General features: G+C 36.5%; 1 protein-coding gene across 3 annotated transcripts in view; it reads left to right on the forward strand.

Annotated features, from left to right (window-relative positions):
* XRCC4 (X-ray repair cross complementing 4) overlaps window positions 1–17,345 on the forward strand; it is a 288,623-nt gene extending 271,278 nt beyond the window's left edge. For 2 of the 3 annotated variants that reach the window (XM_025387187.1, XM_025387186.1), the window contains exon 8: window positions 16,724–17,345. In XM_025387187.1, coding sequence (XP_025242972.1) covers window positions 16,724–16,835 — 112 coding nt within the window. In that variant the 3' untranslated portion in view covers window positions 16,836–17,345. Of the gene's footprint in view, window positions 1–12,357; window positions 12,364–16,723 lie in introns of all 3 variants that reach the window. The other variant, XM_025387185.1, reaches the window with a different exon arrangement.
* Window positions 17,346–22,168: the final 4,823 nt, after the last annotated feature.

Raw genomic sequence — 22,168 nt, forward strand, 5'->3', positions numbered from 1 at the left:
TGAGATTGAGGGTAATAATTTCCTATTGATTATGTGGTCACATTTCAGAATAAAGGATGTCTAGAGCTGAAGACTTTATTTCAGCTTTCACTTACTTAAATTATCAAGAAAGAAGTATGATTGCTGGTTTGCTCTGTTTTTTCTCAATAACCAGATATAAGAGGTTTAAATTGACTACATTCATAAACCTTTAATAATCATAATTTAATGAAACGTAGGTTAATAGAAAACCCAACTAACTAGTCTCCCAGTAGTTGGGTTCTGAGTGTATGTGTGCTTAGAAGTTGACCAGCATTTGTTAGTGAGACTTTCAGCCATTAGGTTTGAAACACCATTCATTTAACCACAACTCTCTCTTCCCAATCATTCCAGTGGAGTGGGATATAACTAAGCTAATGGTGTTAGTGTAAACTTGTAAGCATTTAAATTTATAAACATCCAAAACAACTTGAAAAATAAACATTTGAAGTTACCTCAGAAAGGAAAGTGAGCCAACTACTGACAGCTATAGTTGTCAGAGATTAAAATTTCATTTCTGAGCCATAAATAAGATTTAAATGTTTTTCTATGTGATAACATTTCTAAAAAGTTTATAATGTTGCCCTCTGATTTAGAATGGATTTTATTTTGTGTAAATTGTGTATGAAACTTGCTATAGCTTTTTTCACACTCAACTCTAAGAGAAGGCAAATTACGTTGACGAGGATTTTTGGTAAATTTATTCAACAGAACCTCAGTTCTTTATTACAAGGAACTATTCTTAATTCTGAATGAAACAATTCTAAATCATTGTCCCTGTCCTCAAGTTACTTACAAGATAAGTAATAAAGATGTCCACAATTAAAGTCTATGATTGACACTCCTTCCACTGAGAGGCAGTTTCAATATGTGTGGGCTTTTTTGACTCATTTATAAACAGTAGAATACAGGAGAAGTGATGCTGCATGATTTCCGGAGCCTACATCAGAAAAGGCAACTTTGTGCTTAGAGCCCCAAGTTGTATATGTCAGACTACCTGAGACTTCCCTGTAGCAAGGAAGCCACACCAGTGTACACTCTCCAGTAGCCAGCCCTAGTCTTTGAGGCCTTCCAACCCATCCACCAGATATGAATGAAAGAGCTTTTGGATGACTCTCAGCCTTGTTTCGACCCCAGCTTTCTAGTATTCTCAGCTAAGACACTGACACCTTAGAGCAGAGACAAGCCATCCACGCTGTGTCCTGGACAAATTGCAGACTCACATTAAACAGAAGCATAACAAAATGGCCTTTATTTTATGCCAGTAAGTTTGGGGTGGTTTATTACACAACTGTGATTACTGGAAGAAAGACTTACTTGATTTAGTATATACTATGGGTGCATAGGAGATAATGACCTTCTCTCCTGGAGGAGTCTTGGGAAGCCTCATGAAACAATGACATATGAACTTGGCAAGATAATGACCTTCTCTCCCGGAAGAGTTGTGGGAAGCTTCACAGAAACAATGACATATGAACTTGGCAAGATAATGACCTTCTCTCCCGGAAGAGTTGTGGGAAGCTTCACAGAAACAATGACATATGAACTTGGCTTTGAATGATGAGACTACTAAGAAGTCTACTAAGTAAAGAAGGTAGAAGAGTCCTAAAAGTGAGGGAGATGTGTGGAATAGCCTGGAGGCTAAGAAAGAATAGTGTGTTTGGTGAATGACAAGAAGTTTGGTATGGAAAGAGTATTAGATAGTTAGAGCCAGAATGGTGGTCAAGAAGCTAGAAGTTGTACAATAATTTTTTTGTTATGCCAAGGAAATTTCAACTGTAGCCTTGTAGGAGTAGAACATAATAATCAATTTGCCTTGCAGAAAGATAACTAATTATCAGCAGTGTGGAAGGTAGGCTAAAAGGGAAAGAAGTGAAAGGCAAGGAGAACAGGTAATTGTTATGTACATAGTTCAGATGACAGATGATTGAGGCTGAGATATGTAGCTTTGTTGTAATAGCAAAATAAGATCAGTTAGATAACAGTGGTTGTTTGAATTGGTAAATTAATTATGTATTGAATTCATATGGTCAAGGCATAATAAAGACTGCAGTCCACCCTGCATTTTGGCAAATTAAATCAATGCCTTTATAAAACATTAATTTTATTAAATGTATTAATATTGCTGAATGACACCTAAAAGCTTCCTCCACTATGAAGTTCAGAGAATTATTATTTTTAATCTCATTTTTATATTGTCATTAAGCCATTGATTATAGCAGGTCATTTAAAGAAATGAGACCACATTGTATCAGTTAAATTCTCTAATGGAACCATGTGTTATACGCACTCCATTCCTCAAAATGAACATTAGTTCAGAGTAAAGTCCTGAAAAAATTAGTAATTTGTGTAATTGTAAAGATTTTACAGTCAGAAAATATGTATAGTATGTTTAGTTAATATAGTTATGTAAACATAACACACAGCTGTGGTCAATGGCATTCTGTATGGATTTGATTGACTTTTAAATAGCATTTGAAGTTACTTCACATATTTTTAGTGTGACAAATAAAAGTTCAGCAGTGACATACAACTTCTTATTGAAATCATAATACCATACATATTAAAGACTTTTCCAGGGCAAAAAATGGCTGGATAGGTCTTTCTCCAGTAATTCTGAGCATAGACTTGTGTTGCCTTATCTACACAGCAAATTGCTACCGACCGTGGAATACAGTGATCTGTTTTAAAAGCCTTCTGCCTCTCTGTACATTTTGGGTTTACTTTACAGTTTGGTTATATTTAAAACATCAATTTAAAAGTTTAATATTTTTAATTCAAAATCAAAAGTGACAGAATTTTATAGATTTCTCTCTGACTTATTCTAGTGCTGACCCCTTTTTAATATCTTTAAGAAAGAACACCTTCCAGAATTTGAATAGTCTTGCTTTATAGATTCACTTTTCATTCACACATAAGTCTTCTTTAAAAATTCAAGCTGCAAAAGTAACACAAGAAGAGAAAACTAAACACCATATGTTCTCACTCATAAGTGGGAGTTGAACAATGGGAACACATGGACACAAGGAGGGGGAACATCACACACCAGGACCTGTCAGGAGATGGGGGGTTGGGGGATGTATAGCATTAGGAGAAATACCTAATGTAAATGACTAGCTGATGGGTGCAGCAAACCACCATGGCACCTGTATACCTATGTAACAAACCTGCACATTCTACACATGTAACCCAGAACTTAAAGTATAATTAAAAAAAAAAAAAAATTCAAGCTGCAGAATCTTCCTTAGTCAACCATTTCATGGAAAGCCTAGAGAAATATTCAGCAGAGCATTAAACCAAATATGAAGCCCTTCTAAGCTCGTGGCCCTGTGTGATGTACAGCACCGGTCACATTCCCATGATGGTTCTTTAACAACCAGCCTTGCTCTTTAGAACCGTTGGAGTGAAACACAGCATTCTGTTTTGTTATCCCCCAGACAAGGGCTACTGTAAGTTTGTATTTAAGGGAATTCAGAAGTTCAGCATTGCTTCTGCCTTGGATTGATTGTTTGCTCACTTTAAATCCCATGTCTCTAGCTCAGTCTCTGACTCACAATAGACACTCAATAAATAGTGGATGGGTAAGTGATAGATGATAGTGGTCGCCAGCCTGTCTCAATGATTCTAGTTCAGTTATCTCTCAATAAGACCCAATGGCCATTTCTTTGAGCTGTAGATAATATTACACTGACCTTGCAGATCCCTCTTCCAACCAGCTTGGGGGATTTCTTTTAACTCGGGGCCCCTGCTCTTGCTCGACCTCTTTCTCTACTCAGTTTTCCTGAAATCTATTTAATTCAGCAGATTGGAATAATAATTAAGCCCTAATAACAAAGTTAAGACTAGAGTGGTAGGCAAAATAGTACATCACCCACCCTCTTCCCCCAGAGATGTCTACGTCTTAATTCCTGGAACCTGAGAATATGTTAGACCACATAGCAATGGGAAATTAAGGCTACAGATGGAAATAAGGTTGAAAATCAGCAGACCTTAAAAACAGTGAAATTATCCTGGATTATCCAGTTAGGTCCAATATAATCACAAAGGGCCTTAAGTAGAAAAGAGTGGCAGAAGAAGAAAGTCAGGGGAAGAGATAAGACTAAGCAAGCAACGTCAGAATGATGTGTAGTGAGAAGGAGTCCACCTGCCATTGCTGGCTTTGAAGACAGAGGAAGGGAGTGGCCTCTACAAGCTAAAACACACATACACACACACACAGAAACAGCTTCTCCACTAGTGCCTCCAGAGAAGTACACAACTCTGCCAACTTCTTGACTTTTGATCAGTGAGATCTGTCAGACTTCTGACCTCTAGAACTGTAAGATGACATATTGGCATTGTTCTAAGGCATTACGTTATGGTAATTTGTTGCATCAGCCATAGGAAACAAAAAGCACTCATTCCACGCTATGGTGAAACTACCACCCTTGGTCCCAGTTTAGAAATCACTATCCTCCATGGCTGGTATTATTGTCTACCCCTTCTCTTGATAGCTAAAAGTAGAGTTCTGTCTTCTTTTTTGTGTATTTCTGTTTTCCTTCAGTTTATGGTTTCAGACTAATGGATGTTGTTTTCTCAGCAAGGAAGGTAATACAGCCTATTCCAGAAGACACTAGTTTCTTGGGATGTTAATGGTGAAGAAATTGTGAGATTGTGAGAAAAGAGGCTTCTGCCACCAAATTCATTTGGAAAACCTAGGTTAAACAAGGTTCTTTTCTCTTAAAGCACTTACAAATATATATCATGTATGCATAAGGTTTAAAAAAAAAAAAAACCAACAGTTTAAGAGAATATTCAGCAAAGGTATCCCTCTTAGCTAAAATTCCTCTCAGCAGCTACCATTTACCTGTGTATCCTCCCATAGCTATTCTAGACACTTGAGCACATACATACATATATACATGCACATTTGGTATAATGTATATACACACACATTCTGGTTTTCTGTATATACTCTTCTACACGTTGCTTTTGTTCTTCCTAATTAACAGATTTCCCAATTAACAGAAATTTTAGTGTATAATATGTATATGAAAGACTAAGAGAACTTAGTAGATGAAAACATTTTCTGAACATTTTGGACCACATATTTTTTTAGAGAGTATCTTACAGAACTACTTTTTGAGACACACTGCACACAACCAAGCTGCCTTCCTCAGAAGAAAAAAACATCCTCTGGATTAGAAATAAGAGTTAATGATGACCCCCCCACACCCACTAGAATGGCCTAATGTAAAGGGTATGGATTTTGGATTTTAACCTAGGCTAAAATCCTGGCTCCATTACTGACTTGACTGCCTGCTCACCCATGCTTACTGGCTGCGTGGTTTCGGGTACATTGCTTAATTTTATTGAGCCTTCTTATTAATACGCTCTCATGTATTCAATTATTTGTTATTTGGTTAATACATGCAATCAGTGGAACTTTTATGTGCTAACTATTGTTCCAAGTCAAACAAAGCAGAATCCCCCTAACTGGAGAGGCTTCTAGGCTAGTGAGGGAAGTTTCATTTGTAGCACAACAAGCGGCAGTAAGCTCACGGATCACCTGGCTTGTCTTAAAGGAGTAACTTTCCACCAGCGTGACAATTTTCCACTTTTATAGGCATAGATCAACAGTAGCAAATGTCACCTATATGATTTCAAAACTTGGAATTTATGCAGGACATTTCAAGTATTGATTTTTTAAGTATCTTTGTACTTTGGTATTGTTTAATGAATTACCAGAACAGTTTTATTTATCTGAATAAAGTACAGCAAGAGTGACAAAATCTTTAGTCATTATGAAATTATGGAATTTCTCTGTAAGTGACTTGCATCCTTGTAGATTCTGGGTATGTTCATCTTAGTGGTTGACTTTAAAATTTGAATTCTCCAGAACAAGATAATCTTATTTTCAAATCTATAATATATGTGTATTTTACAGGAAAATTTTAGAATTCTCATCCTTTCCCAATATCTATAAAGCATGTCAATTCATTTTAACATTAAGTGTATTCACTCTTTATTATTCTGTTCATTCTATTTCCATTTTCTTCCTGCTCTTGATGAATTTAAACAAATTCTTATTCATTAGAAAAGTCTTATTCATTAGAAAAAGATATCTTTAGGAATGTAACTGAAAATAACAAATGCAATTTCTTTTATTTGCCATTTTGTCTGCCAGAAAGTTTCAGCTTCTCTTTTATTTTCTAGGCCAACGAAATGACGTGTAGGCTTAGTGAATTCCAGGCAATGTTCAGCACTGGTTTTACTGAATCTGGATGACTTCAGTCTGTTAATTTATTTAGGAGATGGTTTTGGTTTTTATAAGGTCAGCTAGAAATTTGTAGGCTACTTTTCCCACTTATTCTAAGATCAATTTTTTTTAATACTAACATTTAAAATTTGAAAATACAGTGGTAACTTTGGTGATGTCAAATCTTTAAGCACATTATTTAAAACTTTTCCATTTAAGAGGTGTTTCCATAATTGATTTTATTTCATAATGGGAATTCTGTTAAGGTCAGTCTGATAGCTGCTTAGTTATTTAATAGCAGCAAGTACCTGATATTTTGATTGGGCTGGTTTTTAAGGTCATTTCGATTAAAGTTTCATTTGATGTGTTCTAAAAACAAACCGTAAAATATGTGGCTTTTTTTTTTTTTTTTAACCAAATGATGTGTGCCCCAGCCAGTGCTTAGGATGGATTCTCAATTTGTATACTGCCCTTACCTTACCTCTCATCTTCATCCCCCTCCCCATATCTGAGCTTTTCCCTAGTCCTCATTGGTGATGAGGAGGATGGATGCCAGGGAAGTTTGTGATAAAACAAAGATATATATACTTTTGTTATTTTAACATGAGTAAAACAGCTGCCTCAGAATGTCCTGCCATGGTGGATAGGCAGGAATTGACCATTTGCTGGATTTTTGCCATGACTGCTGCAGTCTGAGAATTTGAGACTTCATTCTCCCCAAAAGAAAACATTGCCTGTTCTTCTTGTCTGTAATAAATCATGAACATAGCATTATTCTTCCAGGCGATTCTTCTCAACTCCAGATAATTTAGAGTGGGTGAGACTCATTAGCCTGAAGTGTATTTTCAGGTTTGTCAGTCAGAGTTGTATAGAGAGCCAGTGTTTGGGTGGCAAGTGGAAACAGCACAAGCCGTGGGCACACAAAGTCAACTTGGCCCTTGGCGTCTGTGACAACGCTCCTCCCTGGTTTTACTCATTTTTAGAGCCATTCCTTTTATGACTCATTTCTTTCTCTAGCTGTCTGTCCCTACAATTTTAATATTCTCCACTCTTTCTTACTAAACCTTTTCTCTCTGATGGTCTCTTCTCTGGGTGATCATTTCAACTCACCCAGTTGCCTTATAGCAATGACTGCTGTCTTGGTGCATCTAGTCCAGACATCTCTCCTGAGTCCTATACCTGTGTATTTGTTACCCTATTCAACATATATCTGCATTTGAATATCCTTTGGGCACTTCAAACTCACCTGTTATGTCTGAAACTGATGTCTTTATGCCTAATCCTAAACCTTCTCCTCTTCTGTGTCACCATCTTCACAATAGCCAAAGCTACAAAATCTAGAATTCTGAGAATATTGTCACGGAAGAGAAATAATAAGATCCAGAACCATTCTCTCATGAAATAGCAGATCGGATCCCAAAGTATTATGTGTGTGCATACAAAGATACACTGACACAAATCACACACACACACATACACACACACACACTCCATTGTTCAAAGAGTAATATTGCATAGTTTTGCATGGTTTTGAAATTTAAATAAATATAATCATTTATTTAAATGTGTGTATTTTTTTTTAAGAGATGGGGTCCCACTCTATCACCCAGGCTGGCGTGCAATGGCATGATCATAGTTCACTGCATCCTCAAACTCCTGGGCTCAAGGGATCCTCCTGCTTCAGCCTCTTGAGTAGCTAGCACTACAGATGTGTACCACCACACACAGCTAATTTATTTTTTACTTTTTTTTTTCTACAGATGGAGTCTCACTGTCTTGCCCAGTAGTATGGTCTCATACTTCTCATACTACTAGGCTCAAATGATCCTCCCGCCTCAGCCTCCCAAAGTGTTAGGATACAAGTGTGAGCCTTGCTCTTTTGCTCAACATTATGCTTAAGATTCATATATGTGTATTAGTGTATAATCTCGTCCATTATCTGAAAATTTAATAATTAATTCCCCTATTTTCCTGTGGAGAGACATTTGGGTAGTTCTTGTTTTTCACTGTTGTAAACAATGCATCTATGATTGGGTACATATCTCCTGATACACCCAATGTTTCTCAAGGGAACGTACCTATGAGTGGAATTCCTAAGTTATAGGAATATACCTTCATATACCTTGACAGTTATTGTCAAATTGTTTTATAAAATGGTTTCAAACATTTGTTCTCCTACCAGCAATAATTTATCTAGTTATTCTACATCCTCCAAAATCTTTGATATTATTGTACATTTTAATTTTTGCTTATCTGGTGTAAACTATTTCACATTGGCTTTAATTTACATTTTCTTGGTCATTAATGAAGTTGAGCTTATTATCATATGCTTATTTACCTCCATTATTCCCCTTTTTGGAAGTTCCTATAGTCTTTGGCATATGTTTTGGTTTTTAAAAAATCGTTAGTAGGAGTTCTTTGGATATTCTTTGTTACTAGCATATGTTGCAGTATCTCCTCACAGTTTGTGTCGTGTCATTTCATTCTCTTTAAGGTATCTATTGATAAACAGAAGTACTTACTTCAAATGCAATTCAGTGTATCAATCTTTATCTTAATGGTTTTCGATTTCTGCCTTGAACAAACTTTCTTATTTCAAAGTAATAAAGACATCCCCTGTATTTTCTTCTAAAAGCTTTAAAGCTTTGCCTTTCTCACTTAAGTGTTTAATTCACCTGGAATCATACTTGTTTGACTTTTGACACAAAAAATTTGAATTCTATGTGTGTTGTATAGGTAGAGATATAGTTAGGCCTCAAAAAATTAGTTATTTTACCTAAAATAACAATTTATTTTTTAAATTTAGATCATTGTTTGTGTCAAAATCGAACAAGCATGATTCTTCAAGTGTTATGGTGCCGTCAATCACTATTCATTTTCCTGGATCTCTCTGTTTGCTCAGGTTGACACTATGACGTATTTCAGAAATACTACTCTCAGAATATATAAGTCACTCTAAACAATACTAATGCTTCTCGTTTGAGTAGGAAGGGATTGCTGTTCCAGCCATAGTGATACCATTTTAAACTTGGCTGAGAAAATGTCTTTACAAAATGAGACAAATATCATTTTAAAGATGTTATTAATTTAACTCCTATAAAGCTAAAAGAGAAGTCAATCATTTATTCTAATATTTTTGGAGAAACTTTCCCTGGATGAGACTTTGTTTTTAATAAATCTAGCTTTTGATGTGCAGTGTTCATTGTTAGTTAGATGATGTAGTGCTATTTTGATTCAAGTTGTAGTTTGTGTATGTGTGTGTCTGCGTGTGTGTGTTTTAACACAGTATGAAATTCAACTAATAGAACATAGAAATCTCTGCAACTATATTATTGAGAATATACACCACCTTTTAGTGAGAGTGTCATCTGGAGAAGTTTCATTATATTCTCTTTATTTGAAAGAAGACTTAGGCTTTAGCCTGTAACTTTAGTTTCTTATTCTGTCATTAATCTTTCCTCTTTAATTCACATTAATCATTTATTCCACAAATATTTCTTGAGAGCATGTATTTTGCAAAGTAGTCTATGCTGAACTATTCAAGCATAACAAATTCAGATTCAGGAACTGAAAGAGCTCTAAGATCATTTATAATAACCTCAGCCTTCCACAAATGAAGAAACTGGGGCCCAGCAGTGACCTGACCAAAATTTCTATTGAGATTCAGAATATCTAGTTTCAGAATATCCCCTATTGAACCACTTTGCCCACAGAAAACTATCCGAACATATACCTGAATGTTAAATATTAATATACTTATAGAGATGCCTAAAGCGATAAGTCACTCTTTATGAACAAATTATGTTATTTAGTTGTTACTTTCCAGCTATTTATAACATTGTTAAGATAAAAAGACACATTTGAAAAAATTAGATAAAGTAAATGTTTAACTGAAAGCTTTCTGAGAGCAGGAGTAACACATTTGTTCTATTTTCCTAACACAGTGAGCTGTTCATAGTGTATAATCAACAAGTACAGTATTGATTAAATAAACAAAACTATATATTGAAATATAAGATAAAGATATTAGGTACTGTAAATGACTAGAGGAAATAAAATTATGAATATGAAATGAAATAGGAATATGAAAATAAAGTAAGTCTTTATGGAAGGTTTAGAATTTAAACAGAGCCATAACTAATGGCTATAATTTCATTAGGAACACCCAAGTTTCTGTTTATTTGTTTCTCTCACCTTATATTAAAACTTTAGATACAGGTTCTCTGAGTTGTTTTTTTCAAATTATACCTCTAAGCATGATTCCTTAGAACAAGCATGTTTATGAAAAAAAATATAAAAATGCTAAGGTATATGTATAAGGATACTAATTGTTGTCTTGTTTATGAGGGCATTTAAATATTGAACAAACCCAAACCTCTATCAGTGAACTAATGGTTACTATATCAAAATTAAAATTAATGATGAATATGGATCTAAAGTTTTCAGCATGAAAATACATCTCTAATGTATTATAGAGTAAAAATATCAAGCTGCAAAACTATAAATGTATAGAATGATCACATTTTTGTAAAAAAAAAAAGGCTGTGAAAATACAAGTAATGCAAAATAAGATAGTAGCCATTTGTATTCGTCTTTTCTCACCCTGCTATAAAGACATGTCTGACACTGGGTAATTTATAAAGAAAAGAGGTTTAATCAACTCACAGTTCTGTAGGCTTCACAGGCTTCTGCTGCTGGGGAGGCCTCAGGAAACATATAATCATGATGGAAGGCAAAAGGGAAGCAGGCATATCTTCACATGACTGGCAGGAGAGAGAGAGCAAAAGGGGAAGTGCTGCACACTTTTAAACAATGAGATCTCATGAGAACTCACACACTATCACGAGAACAGCAAGGGGGATATCTGCCCCCATGATCCAGTCGCTTCCCACCAGGCCCCTCCTCCAACATTGGGGATTACAATTCACCATGAGATTTGGGTGCAGACACAAAGCCAGACCACATCATGCCATCCCCGGCCCCTCCCACATCCCCTTCTCACATTTCAAAACACGATCATGCCTTGCCAACAGTCCGCCAAAATCTTAACTCATTGCAGTGTTAGCTCAAATGTTCAAGTCCAAGGTCTCATGTGAGATAAGGCAAGTCTCTTCAACCTATGAGCCTGTAAAATCAAAACCAAGCTAGTTTCCTCCAAGATACAATGGGGTACAAGCATTGGGTAAGTGCTTCTATTCTAAGTGGGAGAAATTGGCCAAAACAAAGGGGCTACAGGCCCCATGCAAGTTCAAAAACCAGCATGGTAGTCATTAAATCTAAAAGCTCCCAGATAATCTCCTTTGACTCCATGTCTCGCATCCAGGGCACAGTGATGCAAGGGTTAGACTCCCAGGTCCTTGGGAAACTCTGCCCCTGTGGCTCTCCAGAGTAGAGCCCCCATGCCTGCTTTCATAGGCTGGTGTTGAGTGCCTGCAGCTTTTCCAGATGCATGGCACAAGCTGATGATGGATCTACCATTCTGTGGTCTGGAGGACAGTAGCTGTCTTCTTACGGTTCCATTAGGCAGTGTCTCTTTGGGGACTCCAACTACACATTTTCCATCCACACTGCCCTAGTAGAGCTTCTCCATGAGGACTGTACCCCTGCAGCAGACTTCTGCCTGGACATCCAGGCACTTCCATACATCCTCTGAAACCCAGGTGGAGGCTCCCAAGCCTCAGCTCGTGCACTTTACACATCTGCAGGCTTACCACCACATGGAAGACACCAAGGCTTGAGACTTGCACCCTCTAAAGCAATGGCCTGAGCTGCATTTTGGCCCCTTTTAGCAACAGCTGGAGCAGGAGCAGCCACAATGCGGGGTGCCATGTCCCAAGGCTGCACAGAGTAGCAGGGCCCTTGGGCTGGCCCACAAAACAAGTCTACCCTCCTAGGCCTCCTGGCCTGTGATGGGAGGGGCTGCCATGGAGATCTCTGAAATGCCTTGGAGGCACTGTCTTGGTTATTAACATTTGGCTCCTATTTACTTGTGCAAATTTCTGCAGCCTTGAATTCCTCCCCAGAAAATGGGTTTTTCTTTTCTACCATATGACAAGGCTGCAAAATTTTCACTTTTATTCTGCTTTCCTTTTAAATATAAGTTCCAGGTCATTTATTTGTTCATGCAGATGAGAGTAGGCTTTTAGAAGCAGCCAGGCCACACCTTGAATGCTTTGCTGCTTAGAAATTTCTTCCACCAGCAACCCTAAATCATCTTCTCAAGTTCAAAGTACAACAAATCCCTAGACCAGGGGCACAATGAAATGGTCTTTGCTAAAGCATAGCAAGAGTGACCTTTACTCCAGTTCTCGATAACTTCCTTATCTCCATCTGAGACCACCTCAGCCTGGACTTCATTGTCCATATCACCATCCGCATTTTGGTCACAACAATTTAACAAGTCTCTAGGATGTTCCAAACTTTCCCTCATCTTCCTTTCTTTTTCTGACCCCTCCAAACTGTTCCAACCTCTGCTTATTACCCAGTTCCAAAGTTGCTTCTATATTTTCACATACCTTTATAGCAATGCCCCACTTCTCTGGTTACACACATACTATCACAAGAATAGCAAGGGAGAAGTCCACCCCCATGATCCAATCACCTCCCAACAAGCCCTTCCTCCAACATTGAGTTCAAAAAGAGATTCAGGTGGGGACACAACCAAGCCTTATCAACATTTTTGTGTCCTTTTTTATGCTTTTCAGAATTTACAAAATGTCTAACAATAAACATTTATTACCTGTAAAACTAATAAAACTGTTTTAAGAGTTGTGGAGAGAGTTCTAAATTTACTCTATTGACTCTCCATGGATATAAAAACTCAATGATCTCCATTCAGGACAACTTTTACTGAGTACCTGTTATGACTAGGCACTATGAACAGGAGTCAAAATCTATTTCTTAGCTCCTCATGACCTCAGAAGGAATTGTAAATTGTAAGTGAAGCACCAGGAATCTATTTATCCTTCAGTCTGGTCACTTCAGAATGGTCCTTTGGTCATATGCTGATTTTTTTAAAAACAAAATTGATAGATCTCTGTGTTCTGGTGCACAGTATCTAAACAATGGGCACAATTACGGAGATCTTTCCATGTCTGACTTTTTAAATATGATTTCAGCTTTTATTTTAGATACAGGGGGTACATGTGCAGGTTTATTATAGGGGTATGTTGCATGATGCTGAGGTTTAGGATAGGGATCTCATCACCCAGGTATTGAGCATAATCCCCAATAGGTAGTTTTTGAGCCCATGACCCCTCCCTAATCCCCAGTGTCTATTGTTTCCGTCTTTATGCCCATGTATATCCAAATGTTTAGCTCTCACTTGTAAGTGAAAACACAGGTATTTGGTTTTCTGTTCCTGCATTAATTTGCTCTGGATTATGGTCTCCAGCTGCATCCATGTTGCTACAAAGGACATTGCTTCATTCTTTTTGGTGGCTCTGTAGTATTCCATAGTGTATATGTACTATATTTTCTTTACCCAGTCCACCAATGATGGCCACCTAAGTTGATTCTATGTATTTGCTGTTGTGAGTAGTGCTGCAATGAACATGCCAGTGCATGTGTCTTTTTGGTAGAAAACTTTGGGTTTTTTGGGAGGAATATGCCCAGTAACAGGATTGCTGGATTGGATGGTAGTTATGTTTTAAGTTCTTTGACAAATCTCCAAAGTACTTTCCACTGTGGCTGAAGTAATTTACATTCCCACCAACAGTGTATAAGTGTCCCCTTTTCTCTACAGCCTCTTCCGCATATATTATTATTTGACTTTTTAATAACAGGCATTCTGATGGGTGTTAGATGGTATCTCATTGTGGTTTTGATTTGCATTTCTCTGATGAGTAGTGATATGTGGCATTTTTTTTCATATGTTTGTTGGCTGCTTGTGTGTCTTCTTTTGAGAAGCATCTGTTCGTGTCCTTTGCCCATTTATTAATGGGTCGATTTGCTTTTTGCTTGTTGATTTAAGTTCCATATAGATTCTGGATATTTGACCTTTGACAGATGCATATTTTGAGAATATTTTCTCCTATTCTGTAGGCTATTTACTTTGTTGATAGTTTCTTTTGCTGTGTAGAAACTCTTCAGTTTAATTAGGTCCTGCTTGTCAATTTTTGTTTTTGTTGCAATTGTTTTTGGGGACTTAGCCAAAAATTCTTTGCCAATGCCAATGTTGAGAAGGATATTTCCTAGGTTTTCTTCTAAGTTTTTTATAGTTTGAAATCTTACATTTGAATTTTTAATCCATCTCGAGTGAATGTTTGTATATGTTGAAAGTAGTAGGGCGATATGGTTTGGACTTGTGTCCACCCAAATCTTGTGTCTAATTGTAATTCTCAATCTTGAAGAAGGGGCCTGGTGGGAGGTGATTGGATCCTGGAGACAGATTCCCCCCTTGCCATTCTCATGATAGTGAGTGAGTTCTCATGAGATCTGGTTGTTTAAAAGTTTGTGGCATCTTCCCCCCCGGCTTCCTCCTTCTCCAGCCGTGTAAGACGGGCCTGCTTCCCTTTCACCTTCTACCATGAGGCTTCTCAACCATGTTTCCTGTACAGCCTGTGGAGCTGTGAGCCAATTAAACCTCTTTTCTTTATAAATTACCCAGTCTCAGGTAGTTCTTTATAGGAATACAAGAATGGACTAATACATAGGGGCACACTTTCAATCTTCTGCAAATGGCTAGCCACTTTGCCGTGCACCATTTATTGTATCTGCCTTGCTTATTTTTCCATTTCTTACTTTTAACTGAGATAGTTCAGTTATCTCTTTTGCCTAGGAGGAGTACAAGCAACTCTAAGACATTTGGCCAGAGAAAAGTGTTTAATGTGTTTTGAGTTGACAAAGAAAATGTATACCTGTAATAATTATACTTTTATCCCATACTGTATCATTTTCTCCTCCTTTGGAATATATTTTTAGATATTTAATTACATGTTACAATAATTATGCCTGTATTTATTGTTAATTTTAACATTGCAAATCCCAGAGGGTAGCACTTGTCATCTTGAATGCATTAATGCCTAGCACCTTGGCACTCCTGTGATGATAATATTGTTTGAAATTGGCTTGCTCAGAATAAGACAGAACATGTCCCAGGTCTAGTGGCAGCCAACCATAGTTAATTGTCTCTAATCATGATGCCAAGGAGAACTCGTTTCTAATAATCTGTGCAACCAGGTAAGGGTGCAAGCTTTTGAAAATACTCATCATCTAAACATACTTGATATGTGGGGGTTTTCAATGGTTATTCTTCTCTGCTGTTAATGGAAACTCGTATGTAGTTTATGCAGTATTAGCAGATAATAATAATAGTTTCCAAATATTTTGTGGGAATTTATAAGCATTTTCATTTACATCAACTCATTTCATCTTTAGACCACCTCTAGAAAAGTACTAATATCTCAGTTTTACAGTGGAGAGAATAGAAGCCCAGTTAGTTTAAATGACTTGCCTAAAGTTACATAGCTAATATGAAATAGACCTGGCTTCAAACTTGTTTTTCCTGACTTCAAGTTCCATGCTTTCTCAGCTATACCAAGGTGCTGTAACTCCACCACGGCCTTCGAAGTTGGAAATAGAGGGGTATTACCAAGTGTTACTGGGTTAGCTCAACCTAATCATAATCACCCCGGAAGCCACCTCTAATTGATAATATTAAGCATACTTTATTTAGGTTCCACAGAGAACCACTGACAAGGTTTCTACAAGGATACTAACAGACACTCCAAAGCTTTACTTCTGATTGAGCTCTGTTATTCTCCAGCACAGTCTTTCTAAGACCAATTAATAGTGATCATGGCAGTCAGCCTGTTATCTTAGGGTTCAAAGAAAATATCTACATAAGTATAGCACTCAATCCATTGAAATAGTGACTACAATACTGAACCTGAGTAAAATTTAGTTCACTAAATGAAGATATGCAGATTCGATAAATGAATATGGGCCAACATTTCATCAACAATTGCTATAAATGTGAAAAATCATTATTTTTCATATATACACATAGTCATCCGACCCACTAAAGGTAGTTCATGGGACCATAACTTTCTGCTGCTAAGAGATTAAAATGCACGTTAATTGGTAGAATTTAAGAAAGCCAGAGTAAAATGTAAATTGTGATGAAATCATTAAAGGAGTAACTTGAAAAACCTTCTATATCCTGGCATAAAAGTGATTATAGCATAGAAGATAGAATATTTTATTTCTTGACCTCAATTATGAGTATTGTTATAGGTTTTTGAATTTTCCTGGGGTCAGAATAGAGACAGATTAATTCTAAAGCAGTTAGAGAAATTAGTCTCTTCATCTCTTTCCTTACAGTTAACAGCATAGAGAAGTAAATCTCGAAACCAATTTTGAAACAGGATTTGACTGTCATTTCACTTATGTGTCTCTTCATTTTCTTTTACTCTATAACAGAAGTTTTTAAAAATAAAACTATTTTGATTTTCTTTTCAACTCTAGGCCTGATTCTTCACTACCTGAGACATCGAAAAAGGAGCACATCTCAGCTGAAAACATGTCTTTAGAAACTCTGAGAAACAGCAGCCCAGAAGACCTCTTTGATGAGATTTAACAGTCTCAAAAAACACTTTGATGTTCACTAGACTATGTTTTCTATTCATTTCTTTAAAATGAAAAGGCAGAATTTCAAGTTAGCAGCTATTACTGTACCTTACAATTTAATTACATACACACTGAATTGAAACCATTGTGCAAAATGAATTACACATGTATACGAAGATAGTATTTGATGATGACACTGGCACATTATTCTAAACTATTCATTCAGCATGCCTATAATTACCTAAAATTTCAGACTTTTTGTTGCAAAGGCCACATTTATCATATTCATTCACACATATTATATGTGATAGCTATCTAACATCCTGTCTAGGAAGATTTTGAAAATAGGACAAAGAAAACATCCTTTTAAAATGTCTTCAGCCTTTTTTCAATAGACATATTAAAACATATTCTGAACACTGATGTTTGAGCATTTTAATTTGTGTAATGATGTATAAAATATAATTTTAGTTTGTACATAAACATTCTGAAAATCTGACAATAAAATTTTTGATATATTCAAGGTTTTGTGTTCTTAATAAAATGTGTTATTTAAGTTAACTTTTATTATAGTAAGTAACGGGTTTTTAGAAATTGCTCATTAATGTAAATGTAACCCCCTCTGTGGCAAAAAAAAAAAAGCATATTTTTCAGGGATTATTGATAAAAGATTTATCTTACACATACACGGGCCCTTCTTGAAGACAAGGACCTTGTCATAGCTCTTTGCAATAACATCCGGCACTATTGTCTTTGTAATCACTGTTTCTGCTTCTTAACCTTTCATTCTGTCTTCACTTCTTACCTGTTTAATATCCATTCCTTCCATGTTACTCAAAGTTAACAATATCAGAGTTAGCCATGACCACCATGTTGCTAAATCCAGTGATTGGCCCATTCTTAGTCCTCATGTTATTAAGCCTGTCAGCACATTTTATATAGTTGATTGCTTCTCCCCAGTAAACATTTTCTTCACTTGACTTTTGCTATAGCATATGCTCTTTGTATTCCTCTTTCTTTCCAGTCACTAATTTTTTAGACCTTTTGGCTGATTCCTTCTCCTTTGCCCAACAGTTAAATGTTTGAATGCCCTGGGTTTAATTTTCAGCCCTCTTCTCTTCATTACCTACATTGTCACCCTAGATTATTCTAGGTCGTTTGTGGTTTTGAATGCCATCTGTCTGCCGATATCTCCAAAATTAGCATAGTTTTCTTTGTAGTCAAATTTTATATATGCATGCATATATATGGATATACATGTGTGTATGTATAATTTATCTTTAACTTGTCACAAAAGGAGTTTCTTAGATTTCTTAAAAATCGTTTGTATTAAATCTTGATACATCTTGGCATCTTTTTTTAAATGCAGACGAGTACAGTTATCTACTTTTACCTTTCTTTAGATGTTTTAGCACATCCAAAGCAGAAATTTGATTATCCTGACCATCATTTCTTCTGCTGTCTTACGTTTGGGAAATTTCACTACCACATACGCAGTTCCTTGAAGCTAAAAACCCAGGAATCCTCCTTGGTGTCTCTGCTTTCTTCTCCTTGCACATCCTGTTATTTTTACTTCCAAAATACAAATTGACTCTCCCTCTCTGTCTCTCTACTGCAGCTACACTGCTTCCACACTGGTCTCCCTGCTTAATTTTCTATTCTCCTACAATGAAACCAAACTGAATTTTTAAATCTTAGATAAGATTATTTTCCTACCTGGACTAAAACCTACCAATAATAAACCATTGCCCTTTGAAAAAAGTCTGGACCTGTACCATGGCCTACAAAGTTTGATATGATGGCACCCCTGCTTACCTCCCCAACCTGATTTCTCACCCCTCTCTCTTTACTCCCCTTACCCCTTGAGTAGGCCAGAGCTCAGAACCATTGTATTGCTAATCTGTCTGCCTAGAATGCTCATCTTCACAAGGTTGGTTTCTTTATCTTTCAGATATAGAACCAAATGTCATCTCCTCGGATTTCCCCGAAATATTTAGGGTTGTCCACCTTCCCAGTCACTCTCTGTCCCATTAAAATGTTTTTTTTCATTATGCATATCACTCTCTGGAATTACTTTTTCATGTCTCCTCTCCCGATGGAACATAAGCCCCATCACAGCAGAAACATGGCCATCTGCTTTACCTCTCTATCCCCAGTATTAAGAACAAGGTTCATAGAAGCTTAATTAGTGTTTGTTGAATGAATGCATGCATGTTTTTCACATAGCAAGCACTCAAAAGTTTCTTTACTTACTAAACCATTTTGAAAGGATGAAAGATTGAAATTTAGCCAGATGACTTGATACAAAGAAATAATTATTCAGAAAGCTCAAGTACTCTTTGTGGTTAATGGTAAATAATAGGTATATATATGCATGCACATAGGTGTTTTGTTTTGTTTTGTTTTGTTTTGTTTTGTTTTGTTTTTCAGACAGAGTCTGACTCCATCACCCAGGCTAGAGTGCAGTGGTGTGATCACAGCTCACTGCAACACCTCTGCCTCCTGGGTTCAAGAGATTCTTGTGCCTCAGACACCCAGGTAGTTTTTTACAGGCACGTGCCACCACACCTGGCTAATTTTTTGTATTTTTAGTAGAGATGGGGTTTCACCATGTTGGCCAGGCTGGTCGCAAACTCCTAACCTCAAGTGATCCACCCACCTCGGCCTCCTAAAGTGCTGGGATTATAGGCATGAGCCACCACGCCCTGCCAGGTTTGACAGTAGAGGGAGAATAAGAAAAAAATTACACACATACACTATTAATTAGGAAAAGGATTTGACTAAGTCAATGGGATAGCAAAATATTTTAAATAGAAATTTTCCTGTACTTTAATTTCTTTGATGGCTTACATGTAAAAGGAAAAAAACTTTTAAATATATGAAATTTAAATATATAATTATAAACTATAAAATTCTACTCAGTCACATTGGAATGTCACTATACTACTGAACTTAGCACTATCCTGGATTTACCCTGTATCTTTCCAAAGTGATTCTGTATGTGAAATACCCAAATCTCAAAATAATATTATCTTACCTGAATAGACCACAAATGACTAACCAAAATTAGTATACAACTGTATATGTGTGTCTATCTATCTATCTATATACATGTAATGAAAGAGAAGAAATTTTCTCATCTTTTGGCTATTAACTCCCTGGTGATAAGAGAGATGTAGGGAAGGTATTTCCTAAGTAATAATAACCAGTCTATAAAGGTCATAATATTTAGAAAATGTTTGTTTATATTTTTCTAAGGCAGCAGATCTTTTCAATCATTGCTGTGTGTCAGATCGATTCAGTTGGTTAGAACAGAACATAGTAAGCCTATAATCTTGGGTTCCTCCTTTATATCTCATATGGAGAAATTGAAGACATGGTTTTATATTTCTTGCCTTATATAGACAGAGACCTATAGATTTGGTATAAACATGTCCAGATCCTATCATTCCATACCACATTTTCTCCTCACATTTTTTTCATTGTCTATACTCTAAACAGATTGTTGCAGAATGCTGAAATGGAAGGCACAGAAATTGAGTTACAATGCAGCATGGATTTTTGACCTTATCATCTTCACCTCTAAGATAAGGAAATTACATTTCTGAAGGATTTTTCAGCTTAAAATGTATAATTTTTGGCCCTGGCATCAGATGGTATGGCCCCAGCCTCATTACGGAAGTTAATGAAAGAAAAAAAAAATCCCCTGTCAAGAGATGTCTTTATTATGTGGTTTTAAAAGGTCAAGAAACTACTTTAGAAAAGTTTTTCTGAATGGTCTATAACTCAGATTTGTAAAATACAGGACCCTGTGTTTTTGAGCCAAGCAGCTCTTTATTGGACAAGTTTGATTCAACAAATGTTTTTTAAGGATCAGTTATGCACAAAATACAGAACCGGGCCATGTGAAAAATTAAAGGATAAATTCATCCTTTCAACAAATACTTGTTAACTATTTTTGCCAGTCTCTGTTCTGGACACTAGATATGGCAGTGAATAGCACAGACAAGTATCCTGTTTCTGTTGAGTTTATATTCTAGAAATGAAAAGAATGGAGTATATGGGAGGGGGTTGCATTGAGTTTTGGGCCTGAAACTACTATATAATGGACTATAATATGAATGAGTGGTAGTATAGATGGTATAAAAAAAAACACAAAATTTAAAGGTATGGATAAGAATCCATGAAAGATTCAATTAAGAGATTATGAGAAATAGGGAGGGTTGGAGAGTGAGCTGAGGATGTGACTGTCTGCCTCGGATCACATGAGAATACAGAAGGTACTGGAGCTGGGTTTGGGTGGGTATATGGCATTAATGCCTGAATTTGTCATTATGAATCAGTGGAATGAAGTGGACAAGTTACAAGGTATCCCAGAAGCAATGTTGGCCAAGGGTGGTTTAGTGGTGTGAACAGTGAGCGAAGTTACGTCATGAAGACATGAGAAGAATTGAGCTCTGCAGTTCTAACTGGCACTTCCTTGGGAAGGTATGAGCTGCCAGGAAATCGAAGGTCATAGGACCCTTCCTGGGTGTCTGGGAATTGGAAAGGAAAGCCAAACAAGAGGTCTCTTGATGGATTTGCCCAGAGGAGCGAGCAACCCTTACCTTTTCATGTTTCTGTCATTCTTACACTCAGTATTATTTATAGAATCAATTTTTAATGAAAATGAAACTAAATAGCTGACATCTAATTCATAGAGGCCTCACAAATTTACCTGTAAGACAAGAAACCCCAAAAATAGGTAGTTACATTTTGTATTCATTTCAATGATTTTGTGAGGGAAAATGATATAGTAACACAAAAGAACTATTCATGCATCCATTTGTAGCTATTGTCTGAATTTAACATTTTCACTACTGATCTGACAGCTTCTAATAAATGCTTTTTGGGAAGGTAGACTTCATTTGTAAGTGTTGTATGAACTAACCTAAAGTGGTTTTCTCCATATCTTGATTACTGGAAATGGATACCTTGAAAAATGCATTAGAGCAAGCATTGTATGGTTCCTTCATTAACTGACCACCCACCATCACTGTTCCTGACTCCCAACTCCTTTTCTTATTTATCTGCTCAGAAACACTCTCCAGCCTACATTAAACTCATTTTCTCCCTTTCATATATCCACATATCCTCTCATTTAACTATTTCCTCTTTTTTTCTTTTCCTCTCCTCTATTTGAATAAAATTCAACATGAATTTTATTGTTCATATGTTAATTTGTCTTCCCTCTTTCAAAGGACTTTCATTTAAAACTCTCATGTCACAATCTCATAAGCAGCTAAACTTTCTAAATGAGGGTCTCAATGCCCCTAAAGGCTCTTGGTTCTGCAGGAAAGTAGA

The sequence above is a fragment of the Theropithecus gelada genome, chromosome 6 (genome assembly GCF_003255815.1).
Source record: "Theropithecus gelada isolate Dixy chromosome 6, Tgel_1.0, whole genome shotgun sequence".
In the NCBI taxonomy this organism is placed as follows: domain Eukaryota; kingdom Metazoa; phylum Chordata; class Mammalia; order Primates; family Cercopithecidae; genus Theropithecus; species Theropithecus gelada.